Raw genomic sequence first — 12500 nt, forward strand, 5'->3', positions numbered from 1 at the left:
CAAGTGTTACACCTGACACAAAAAAAAGTCCTATTTATTACCGGAGTTTTTCCGTTAAACTCTGATAGAAAAAGTTAGGCTTTTGAGAGACACTACTGATTAAAACGAGAGACTCTACACTTTAATAAAATGTAGGTACAAGACGTCTCACTAATGGTTTTAACTCAATCTGAAACTTTACACCTAAATAAAAAGATTTAAAAAAAATACAAGTAAAAAATTCGCCGAAGTTTCTTCGGCGCCGTCGAGTTTTCTGTACAGCGTATAATCAAGGCCACCGAAAATAGATCTATCTTTCGGTGGTCTCTGTATAATGCTGTATGAGCCGCGGCCCATGAAACTTTAACCACTGGCCGGTGGTGGCCTGTTTTATATCGTTGCCAGAAGCACGATTATGGCTAACTTTAACCTTAAATAACAAAAATTACTGAGGAGGCTAGAAAAATTAAGTATACCTTAGTTTAACCAGACCACTGAGCTGATTAACAGCTCTCCTAGAGAGGGCTGGCCCGAAGGATTAGATTTATTTTACGTGGCTAAGAAGCAATTGGTTACCTAGCAAGGGGACCTACAGCTTATTGTGGAATCCAAACCACTTTACAACGAGAAATGAATTTCTATCACCATAAATAAATTTCTCTAATTCTTCATTGACCGGTCGGAGAATCGAACGCGGGCCCAGCAGAGTGCTAGCTGAGAAGGACACCAACCCGCCAATGAGGAACTGAGGAGGATAGAGGGCTGCAATTTGGTATGTTTGATGATTGGAGGGTGGATGATCAACATACCAATCTGAGGGCGGACAGAAAAAATGCGGACGGCGCAAGTTTTCTTTTACAGAAAACTAAAAAGACATTTTGCCAAAAAATATTAACTCGATCTCGGACTTAACAGCTCAATAAGACGAAGGTAAAACGTTTCCCCCCCAAAAAAGGCTGGGCCCCATCTGAGACATTCCGACCACTGAATATGATGAGGACAAAATGGCGTTTGACATCTGATGAATTGCAGGCAACGAACGAAGCATTCAAAAGCACTCAGGGGGTAAGTCAAGACGAATTCAACTAGGGAGAGCCTCTCCCCCAACTGGCAACATAAGAATCCCTTTCACACCTGCTTGAACTCTCTCTCTCTCTCTCTCTCTCTCTCTCTTTCTATATATAAAAAGTCCCATTATCCATACGCGACCCACCAATCTCTCGTTGCTTGGAGAATGGCACATTCAGGAACTGGATGATGGCTGGGGGGAAGGGGGTGAGGGGAAGGGGGAAGGTGGAAAATGTGAGATAGTAGGGTTGTTGGCAACAGGCAGCTCCAGCTTTCTTCCTTTAAGAGATAAATTTGGGACCCCAAAAAAAAAAAAAAAAGGGGGTCTATTTTCCGTGGCTTGTGACTGCGTCATTCAATTGTGCTTGCTCTGAGGAGGGAGGCGGCAGATTTGTAAGTGCTTGTTTTTATCTCTTTTTGGATGGTGTTTTATTATTATTATTATTATTATTATTATTATTATTATTATTAAGAATACAAGACGACAGAGGGTACTAGCGTACACACACACATATAATATACATATGTATAAACATATATAATATATATTATAAATATATATATATATATATATATATATATATATATATATATATATATATATATATATATATATATATATATATATACTGAGATAGAAAGACGTACAATAAGATAATTTCCATATCTAAAAATTACAAAGAGATTTTCAATAACATCACGCGCCAAATACTCAGCAGGCATTGTACCAAAATAAAACCATTTATCTATTACAATCACTCAAGTTCAGAAATTATAAATAACTAGGACACAATCACACTCATAGACTACGAAATCCGCCCCCACCACCCCGCACCCACATTCACAGTTATTCGAGTACCCACAATAATAAAATAATAGATAGATGCAAGCTCTGAATAAATAAGATTATCCCTTATTTAAATGAAGTTGTTGGCGAGCGCTACACGCGCTGGAACTCACGCTCACTGTCTCCCTCCCTCCCGATCCCCTACCCCTTGCCCTCACCTGGGGCGGACAAACAGGTTTTCAGGGGAGGGTGGATGTCTCCCACTCCCGACCCTCCCTGATCCCGGACAAACAGGTTTTCACCCTGCCCTCCAACCCCCTCAGGGTGGACAAACAGGTTTGCAGGGGGAGGGTGGATGTCTCCCCTACACTCCCGATCCCCTATCTACCCAGCCCCCACCCGGGGCGGACAAACAGGTTTTCAGGAGGAGGGTGGATGTCTCCCCTACCCTCCCGATCCCCTATCTACCCAGCCCCCACCCGGGGCGGACAAACAGGTTTTCAGGAGGAGGGTGGATGTCTCCCCTACCCTCTCGTTCCCCTATCTACCCTGCCCTCACCTGTGGTGGACAAACAGGTTTGCAGGAGGATGGTGGACGTCTCCCCTACCCTCCCGATCACCTATCTACCCTTACCTCACCCGGGCCGGACAAACCGGTTTGGCATGGGGTGGGTGGCTGTGTCATGTCTTCTCCACTGTCACCCGGGGGAGGACAAACGAGACCCACTCGGATATTACTATTATAGATAAACTTATGTATTCATAACATAGAGATGAACACACAAATAATACGCAAAGGATCTGATCAGTATCACAAGAACGTCAACTTAAAGTCGAATGTTTAAGGATAATATTTATAAAATATCAGCGTAATAAACGACACTTGAATCTAAGTACCCAAAAAGTGCCATAAAAATGCCAAACACATGCGTTCACATCTGACAGAGGATAAGAATCACATGTAAAAACGCATGCATGGGGTTAAATGTGACAGGCTGGATTTCCAAAAATAACCTCTGGGAAAAACAAAGCAAAAATTCTATGCAAATATTTGATGTATTGTTTCATGAAATCTGAATACTCACGATATATTCAGGTGCAATTTACACCCAGCGGCCTCTTCTCAAATCTTTTCAGATCTATGATTAATGTAAGAATACAATTAACCTCGGCACAATGAAATTGGGCAACACCTGTACAGTTGTACAATCGAGTGGATGAAAGTATCACTAAGTTCAAGAAGTAAAAAATGTGGCCAAGTTCCTTCGGCGCAGTCGAGTTTTCTTTACAGCGTATAATCAAGGCCACCGGAAATAAATCTATCTTTCGCTGGTCTCGGTATAATGCTGTATGAGCCGCGGCCCATGAAATTTAACCACAGCCCGACGGTGGCCTGGCCTATATCGTTCCCAGACGCACGATTATGGCTAACTTTAACCTTAAATAAATTAAAAACTACTGAGGCTAGAGGGCTGCAATTTTCTATGTTTGATGATTGGATGGTGGATGATCAACATACCAATTTGCAGCCCTCTAGCCTCAGTGGTTTTTAAGATCTGAGGGCGGACAGAAAAAGCGGGGACGGACAGACAAAGCCGGCACAATAGTTTTCTTTTACAGAAAATTAAAAATGCACCAACGACCAGCCTTATTTTACAGGAATATTATAAATAGACTATTACAAATACAATTGATATATTCATAAATTGCGTTGAAATGCACAAGAAATGCTTGATTTTATGCATTCGATTAAAAAAAATGCATTAAAAAAATCAACCGATTCATTGACAGTTTAGTTCTGAGTCTAGGAAACTAACTCAACAGCCTGTGGATTCATTCATAGATTTCATTCCAACGCACGTACTACGAGATCACACGATTCATTCATAATCTACTGTGTAAACAAGAGTCATTCACGACTACCTTTGGAATACAGGTACCTGCACACGCATTCACTACTAACACTGATTCGGAAATTAGGTGTAATCTAAAAATCAGCCGGTATATATTTAAGCTTCATATGAAACCACTTACGCATTCCAAGATTATATTCATGTGCTGACAAACTACAAAATTAGCTCATTCAATAACGCATAAACAAAATCGTTAATCATATGCACATATTAAAAAATTATATAAAAAAAAACTGATTTCTTCGCAACTAACTCGAACGCCCAAACAATATCCCACTGGCGACATATTTAAGCTTCATATGAAACCACTTACGCATTCCAAGATTATATTCACGTACAGAAAAACTACAAAATTAGCTCATTCAATAACGCATAAACAAAATCGTTAATCATATGCACATATTAAAAAATTATGTAAAAAAAAAACTGGTTTCTTCGCAACTAACAATCGAACGCCCAAACAATATCCCACGAGTGACAGATTCATTCATAAAAAGTTACGCGAAGACACACTACAAAAACAAGCGTCCATTCATGCCATCCGCTCAATCCCACAAAAACTACCACTTCAAAAATCAGCCGATTCAGCTGATTCATTCATAAATTCACCCCCATCCCCAACCCCATCCCAAACGAAAAACCCCCCGGCCAATCCAAACCGAATTCCCAACAAGAGACGAAATCGGAGGCCTCACGGTAAGAGCGTCCCATAAAACTCCGGAGATGGCCGCATTTCGATTTGCCCGTCCAGGTTAATTCGACCTAATGGCAGCTGTCGCTTGCACCAGCGCGGATTCCAGAGCGCAGTTCCGTGACGTTTATGGCTGCCTCATTAAGAAACAGAGAGAGAGAGAGAGAGAGAGAGAGAGAGAGAGAGAGAGAGAGAGAGAGAGAGAGAGAGAGGAGATACGGTGGGTAGGGGGATAAAGGGAAGCAGCACCGGTTATCAATACATTAATCCACTAATGATAAATAATGATATTTACATACTAAAGAGAGAGAGAGAGAGAGAGAGAGAGAGAGAGAGAGAGAGAGAGAGAGAGAGAGAGAGAGAGATAAGTGGGGAAGGGGGAGAATGGAAGCAGCACCGTTTATCATTTTATCATACCACAAATAACAAATATTGGATTCTTTGACTATTGAGAGAGAGAGAGAGAGAGAGAGAGAGAGAGAGAGAGAGAGAGAGAGAGAGAGAGAGAGAGAGAGAGAGAGAATAGCAATAAACCCACAATGGTCGTCCCAATCTCGCTTAAGAACAATTGAGAAAATTAGAGGGCCTGTTTTTTTTAATAAGTTTGTTTTTCTCACGCAACTGTGTACGAAAAAAAGTTCTTTTCCAAATTCTAATTTCTGAAACACTTTTTTTTTTCTGTCAGGATCTTAAACGTGTTTATAAAAATGGCAAAAAGGGCATTTCGAGGATAATCATCCTACCCAAACCGATATCCTAATTCTAGGACCCACTGATCAAACAAGTTTTTTCTTCCAATAAAACATCAATATTACAATGAAAAAAAAGTCATCTTCAAAACCAGCATAAATATTCAAAGATGAATCATATCCATTTCTTGTTATCATCAGAAGGCAACCTACCGTTCAACGTCCTCGAGGGAAATGTCGGGTGTCCCACGAAGCCAGCAACTTCTTTATATCCTTGTCCTTGACCTTTGAGGGAGTTATTAAAGGAACCTAGGGTGTTTTTTTTTATCTCTAAAGGATCGAAGGATTTTGTTACTGTAGGATATTTCTAAGGATTTTATTATTGGCAGGATTTCACCTAAGGATACCTTTTTATCATACTGGTTATAATGTTAAGAAATAATTTTTATAAAAGTAGGATTTCATCGAAGGATTGTTAAGTACTAGTAGGATCTCCCTGAGATTCCCTATGCAGGAAGGATAGCTATGCAGGATTTTTTTTAACAGCACGATACGTCTGAAGGATTTGAAAGCTGGCAGGATATCTTTTAAAGGATGACAGTCAGGCGTGTTGTCAATGCTCCTAGCTATGGTTAGCTAATGGCTAGAGGGACTATTTAAAAATATCTAGAAAGATCAAAGGTTGCAATTTGGGAAAGTTTTAAGCTAATGAAGAAACTCTTTCATTCCATGACGACGCTACAAAATAAATTTCAGAAATAGGATGCACCAATAACAAGTAAAAAAATAAATAAAAAAAACAATTATAAAAAAATTGGATGTAGGAGGGTCGAAGCTAAATGCAAAAGTTTGCCATTCAGAAAAATGGGGGGAACTTGTCATATGCAATTCAGTGACACGATGCAGTTCTCGCAATCCATTCACAGATATTCTAGCGAATGACTGGCTCTACCAAAACCAAATCAAAATGCAAAAAAGGGCCAGTCACTCATGATATACAAATATGTCACTAGCCTCTCCAGAATTTGCACCTAAAATTAGGATTTTAAGATAGCACTATCAGTGATTTCCAAAAGGAAAAATTATAGTAAAACTATAACTATAAAACTATAGTAAAAACTATAATCTATATTTTTGACATGTTTTAAAACCAGGCAACTATTAGCTTCGAGTGAAATGCAAGTTACAATAATGATAATAGAATTAACTACAAAAAGCGAAGAGGGACAAGTAATAATAATAATAATAATAATAATAATAATAATAATAATAATAATAATAATAATAATAATAATAATAATAATAATAATAATAATAATAATAATAATTACAGATAGGGGCAGGTATATATAACAATAAACTTCTCGCAGACAATCCTTTTTAGAATTCTGCTTCACTATAATCATCCGTTTTCTTGTCCTTAAGATTCTACTTGCCATTTTTGCGTGTGAGGTCTTCAGAGAGGGATTGTGAGTAAAAACACAAATAACTGATGAAAGAGATATTCCCAAACATGGCAATTGAGGGAAATTTTAAATATATATATATATATATATATATATATATATATATATATATATATATATATATATATATATATATATATATATATATATATATATATATATATATATTTCCCACTAAGAGAAGGCGACTACAGAAATATTAAGTTGCCATTCAATACTTTTAATCGCCATAGTCAACTAACTATCAGGTACATAATCTACAGATTCGGTCAACAGAACGGGCCTAAGTCATTTCCCCTTCTTGGCTGCGATTTCTGAGCAAGGCTGGTAACCACTGGGCCACGCCGAAAGAAGAAAAATGTAATCAAATGTCAAATTTCAATTTAAGCCAAAACGACAAATTTGAAGAGAAGAATAAAAGGCTAAAAAATATTACACAGCAACACCCCAACTTAGCGGTTATTGGGGGGTGGGGTGGGGGGGGGCTCTGGCCTTTTTGATAAGTAATATGTACTTTACACTTTCAATCCAGTTCAAGAGATATATAAAAATTAATCACATCTTCAGAGGTTCAAGCGAAGATAGAATGAATTATTACCCTAATACAGTTCTCCTTGTATTTTTATAATTATCTTACATTTTTATTGATTTATTTACTAGTTTGTTAATTTATCTGTTTCTCTTCCAACTGAGCTCCTCTTTCTGCATTTTGAATAATAATAATAATAATAATAATAATAATAATAATAATAATAATAATATAATAATAATAATAATAATAATCTGAAATAACCCTAATTTGGTACTTGACAATGACATAAATCCGGCAAGTTGAAGTGTTATTCATACAAAAAGTCGAGACTGCATAAAAATCTCCAAACGACACCCAGGTACAAGATCGTGTTTCGAACGTGGCACTCGGGACGAGCCTAATGGCACAGTCAGGCACCTGAAAAGGGAGGTGGGGCCGAGTGATGAATAATTTTGTGTGTTTCTCTTGTACGAAGTAATCCTCGCTCATTGTGACAGGTCTCTTTAGCGTGGGCGTGGAAGCCAGCTAGCTGTAAGGCGTGGGAGAGAGCGAGGGCGCTTTTTCAAAACTTACAAGATGAAAATCAAATAAAAGGAAAGCTGACAACTTTATCTAAATTTACTCGTTGTAGATTATAGGTTCGCGGGGCGAATGATTAATTATTTTTCGATTATGTCAATCGAAGCATCAAAATTAATATTATTTTCGTCTCTTGAACACTAGACGCTGTCTCCATGCGGTTGATAAGTTATTTGCCGAGAAAAATATTAGGTCACAATGAGAGAATTTTCTTCCCAAATGCAGCGAGGTTTAATCAATCTAGAAAGTGCAAAATTAACTATTATCAAGATTTTTAACTAAGTGTACGCGTTAAGCTTAAGACAGAGGAAGGCCTTATCACAGAAGCCAATGGCGGGGACCTATGGTTTGACACCATTGGTTATATGGTTACCAGCCAAACCGAGAGAAACTGTTACTTAAAATAATTTTACAAAGAATGAATAAAAGATGGGAATTATAAAAAAAAAAAAAACAAGTAAAAAATGCGCCCAAGAGCAACAGAGTTTCCTGTACAACGTATAATCAAGTCTACCGAAAATAGATCTATCTTTGGATTGTCTCGATATAATGCTGTATGAGCCACGGCCCATGAAACTTTAACCACGGCCCGGTGGTGGAATGTCCTATAGCGTTGCCAGACGCACGATTATAGCTGACTTTACCCTTAAATCAAATAAAAACTACTGAGGAGGCTAGAGGGCTGCAATTTGGTATGTTTGATGATTGAAGGATGGATGATCAACATATCTATTTGCAGCCCTCTAGCCTCAGTAGTTTTTAAGATCTGAGGGCGGACAGACAAAGTCGGCACAATAGTTTTCTTTTACAGCAAACTAACAATGACAAGGGCCATAATTATGAATAATGATCACTATTAATAATCTCAATAATTACAAAACGTTCCCGAGCGTTTAGGTCCTGTTTCCTGAAAAATGAATTATCCTTCCGTTGACCTATCACTGATAGATGTACCTGGCGTTCAGTGGGCTGTTGTGAGTCGCAGCTGACTGCAGAGAAGGCCCCATTCTACAGTTTCATTAAAGACGAATGATTTATCAACCTAGGGAATGGAGCCTTGGGAAATAATAATAATAATAATAATAATAATAATAATAATAATAATAATAATAATAATAATAATAATAATAACTCACCAAAACTACAAAACTACGATAAGAGAAAACGGCTTAAATTTCCTTGTCTCGGAAATGTAGCAGCCGAATATGAATTTCAAATTTTGGATCTAAAGGATAAGTGATTAGAATTCCCATAGACACAGCTTGGAATAGATGAGCGAGATGTATATTTCATGCTCACTCCATTCCCATTCCTCTTTTTCGGGAATGGAAGGCCATTTTCATCTCAAAGGGAACTGCGTAGCTGATCGGATGACTGGAGGAGAATTCTTTATTTTTTTTTTATTGTTATTATTTTTGTTTCTGTTGAGTTTCTAGAGGGATGAGATGGAACAAACGCACTTACAACATTATTTTAGCGCCACTGAATTATGAAAATGCTGTTGATTCTAGTTAAATCATTCCAGGTGGCGACGATTTGACTTCTAGAAAAAGCTCAGAGTGACTGGATGAATTATGCTATGCAGAAGGCATTTTAAAACGCAAGACTTACGACTCAATGTACCTGCCCCATTTCAGAAATGAATGTGAGATCATTACCTACTCAACCACGTGGAAACAGTTGATGACAGGCAGCGAGGAAAAATAAACATACATTGCAAGACAGTTGCCTGCACGTTCCTGATCAAAGGAATCACAATACGTTACCTGTAGGCTAAGGGACCTGGATTAACATCTGAAGAGACAGACAGCAAGCAAATATCCACGTCATTCTCTATGCAACTGGGATGCAATTATCAATACCTGCGCGAGGGATGGGGTTCTACTGGAACGTACACAAGAGGAATAAGGCGAGAGGTATGGCGAAGCGACATTCTAAATGCAGTCAGGGACTACCTCGGGAACCGAATGCTATAAAAAGGAAATGGTTTAATTCAGTTTATCATCTAGCAATGCCCTCAACACTAGCGAGGAATGGCAAACAGCTAAGGCACAATGCAAAGAAAATGTTTAGAGAAATATAAGTATGTATAAAAATTTATTTTGTGATCTATTAAGTCTCATGAAAATGACTGTGGAACTTCCAAGGTCAGAAAGGATCGGTTGACATGGCAAATGCATCACTGGATTAGAAAAGCCATATGCAAATCGCAGTTCAGTAATCAGGAAAATAATAAAAAAAAAGAGATGGTTTTATTATGTACAAGTTTCACTTTTCAGTTGTGGTGATGGTGTTAGGAGGAGTTCACCCAGGGGTTGGGGTAAGTGGGGATAGCTTGGGGTAACTCGGGGTTGTGGGATGTGGGTTGTAGGATTTAGGTTGTGGGTTGAGAGGAGGTTTGGTAAATGGGAGGGGTGGGGACGACATATGTTCGTAGGAGGATTTAGGATGGAGGGGGGAGGCTATCGGAAAAAATAAAACAGATAGATAGAGAGAGAGAGAGAGAGAGAGAGAGAGAGAGAGAGAGAGAGAGAGAGAGAGAGAGAGAGAGAGAGAGAGAATTGTGCCTATGTGAATATTTAATGTGGATATTCATGTACATTTCAATTATCCATAAACGTTTGTATAATTGTTTTTGAAATACTGGGAACACAATGAGTTAATTATGTATGTATGTATGTAGGTATGTATGTATGTATGTATTTAGAGGTACCTACAGATACATAAGCATGCATTTGTATTTGGGTTCTGAATTTTTTTTAATATAATCAAAGGCAAGATTGTTTTGGGGTTCTTGTACAAATACACAAACACACACCATATACACACACAAATATATACACACATACGTGTCTGTGTATTAATGTTTACTCCTTTGTCAGAGAGAGAGAGAGAGAGAGAGAGAGAGAGAGAGAGAGAGAGAGAGAGAGAGAGAGAGAGAGAGAGAATATAAACAAAGAAAAGTCATCAGATGCCAGACAGCAATGCAGAATGAAAGTAAAACAAGAGAGTGAGGGAAAATGGGAGGATTGGAGGTGTGTGAGAGAGAGAGAGAGAGAGAGAGAGAGAGAGAGAGAGAGAGAGAGAGAGAGAGAGAGGTGATCTACATCACTCAACCAAATGAAATAGAATCAGGGAGGACACGTGGAGGAGTCTTCAAAATTCATGCCAAACGCCCAGGCATCCCAGTTCTGAGTCAGGGGGCGTTCAAACTTCCTTCTTGGGTCCGAGTTTTTTATGGATCACAAGAGATATGGCTCTCTGGCACTCATACTCGATACTCGTATGCTTTTGAATGGCTGGATGTAAACGTGGGGCACTCCGGGGCACTCCTTAGTCGGTGCCAGGGAGGTCAGGAAGGTTCACCTTTTATCAACAGGGCACTCAAATTCGATGCCTGTGGGTGCCACTTTTGTTTAGCAGTGACAAAGAGACACTGCCTGTTACATCCGATGCCCAAAATGGGTCAAACGTCATTGGCAGTGGCAGAGGGGTACATGGGCAGTCATACCCTATTTCCAGTTGGACCAACTTTGGTTGGAAGTGCCAAAAAGACCCACTGCTATCTGATGCCCAAGGTGATTGACAAACACAAGGGCACGGCATAAGGCCTTCCACCAGACCTGACTCTATCCAGAGGTTGAAATGACGAAAACGGGGGCCAGGGAAGGACCAGGAGGCCTTTTGAGGAGAGGGTGGGGGGATGGGGGGCGAAGGAATAGGAGATAGGAATATGATGAAAGACTATATCCACTTCTCATCCTAAAGTCTTTAGTCTAAGAGAGAGCTTTAAGAAGTATATATAAATATAGAACTGCTAATTACGACCATAATAGTAATTATAAGGGTCAAGCTAAAAAGAAAATCAAAAAGCATTCGCTAAGTAAGAGACGTGAGAACTGGAAGGGGAAAGAGAATACAGAGAAGAGTCGGAAGAATGAGAGAGAGATTGAGAGAGAGAAAAGAGAGAGTAAGGAGATTTTTTAAAAAAAAGGAAAGGTAATCAAAAATGAAAGTTTTTTTTTATTATGGATGCGAAGAGTCTGGATTGAGTTACAGAGTATCAAAAAAAAAAAAGGAATCATCGTATCCGATGCAAAATGCAAAAGGTTAAAGATTATCGACAGGAGAAAAAGAAAAACAAAAAGAGGAGAGGAAATCAAAGTCCAAAAGAAAATAATAAAGAGAAAGAGATTAATGAATAATGACAGCCTTTCTCCTACCCTTTATTGTCGTCAGCCATAGATCGTTATGTCTGCAATACAAAGAAAAAAATGCCATTTATGTTATATATGAGGGTTATGTTATATATATAGAAATGAGGGTTACATCATCAACATCATCAAAATCAACCAATCAGATTTTATTCATTATGGACAAGGTCTGAAGTCAGCTACAAAAATCTAGAGAATCAGTTAACTCATCACATGATTCAATTCATTCAATTATCAGCAAAGTCTGTGGTCAGCTACAAAAATCTACTCTTTTTTATTTTGTCATTAAAATGGACCTTTTTTTTTTTTAAGTCATTTCTTTATCTGAGCCAAATACACATGTTCTGGAACTACAGGACCAAATTTCAATCATTAATACAATGTCAAGGTTGAATCCAATCTCACTAAAATCTACTAAAGATTGAGCAAAAAATCTTTGAAGTCTATTGACAGAAGAATTCAAAATAGAGACAAAGAGAGAGAGAATTAAAAAAATTAAATATTGATCAGAAGCCAGACAAGACTAAGTGTCCTTTATTTTACAGCGAATCAAATCTACAGTTTTCGAAATAAGGAAGAAAA

The 12500-nt window shown here is 38.3% G+C and overlaps 1 protein-coding gene across 8 annotated transcripts in view; it reads right to left on the bottom strand.

Annotated features, from left to right (window-relative positions):
• Nucleotides 1–12500, bottom strand: part of LOC136830582 (innexin inx2-like) — a 316948-nt gene that overhangs the window by 222213 nt on the left and 82235 nt on the right. For 3 of the 8 annotated variants that reach the window (XM_067090119.1, XM_067090116.1, XM_067090113.1), the window contains exon 2: nt 11928–11959. The exons of 3 other annotated variants lie outside the window; for them this stretch is intronic. In XM_067090119.1, coding sequence (XP_066946220.1) covers nt 11928–11947 — 20 coding nt within the window. In that variant the 5' untranslated portion in view covers nt 11948–11959. Of the gene's footprint in view, nt 1–11927; nt 11960–12500 lie in introns of those variants that run through there. 2 more of the 8 variants (XM_067090112.1, XM_067090107.1) reach the window with 2 other exon arrangements.

The sequence above is a fragment of the Macrobrachium rosenbergii genome, chromosome 47 (assembly GCF_040412425.1).
Source record: "Macrobrachium rosenbergii isolate ZJJX-2024 chromosome 47, ASM4041242v1, whole genome shotgun sequence".
In the NCBI taxonomy this organism is placed as follows: domain Eukaryota; kingdom Metazoa; phylum Arthropoda; class Malacostraca; order Decapoda; family Palaemonidae; genus Macrobrachium; species Macrobrachium rosenbergii.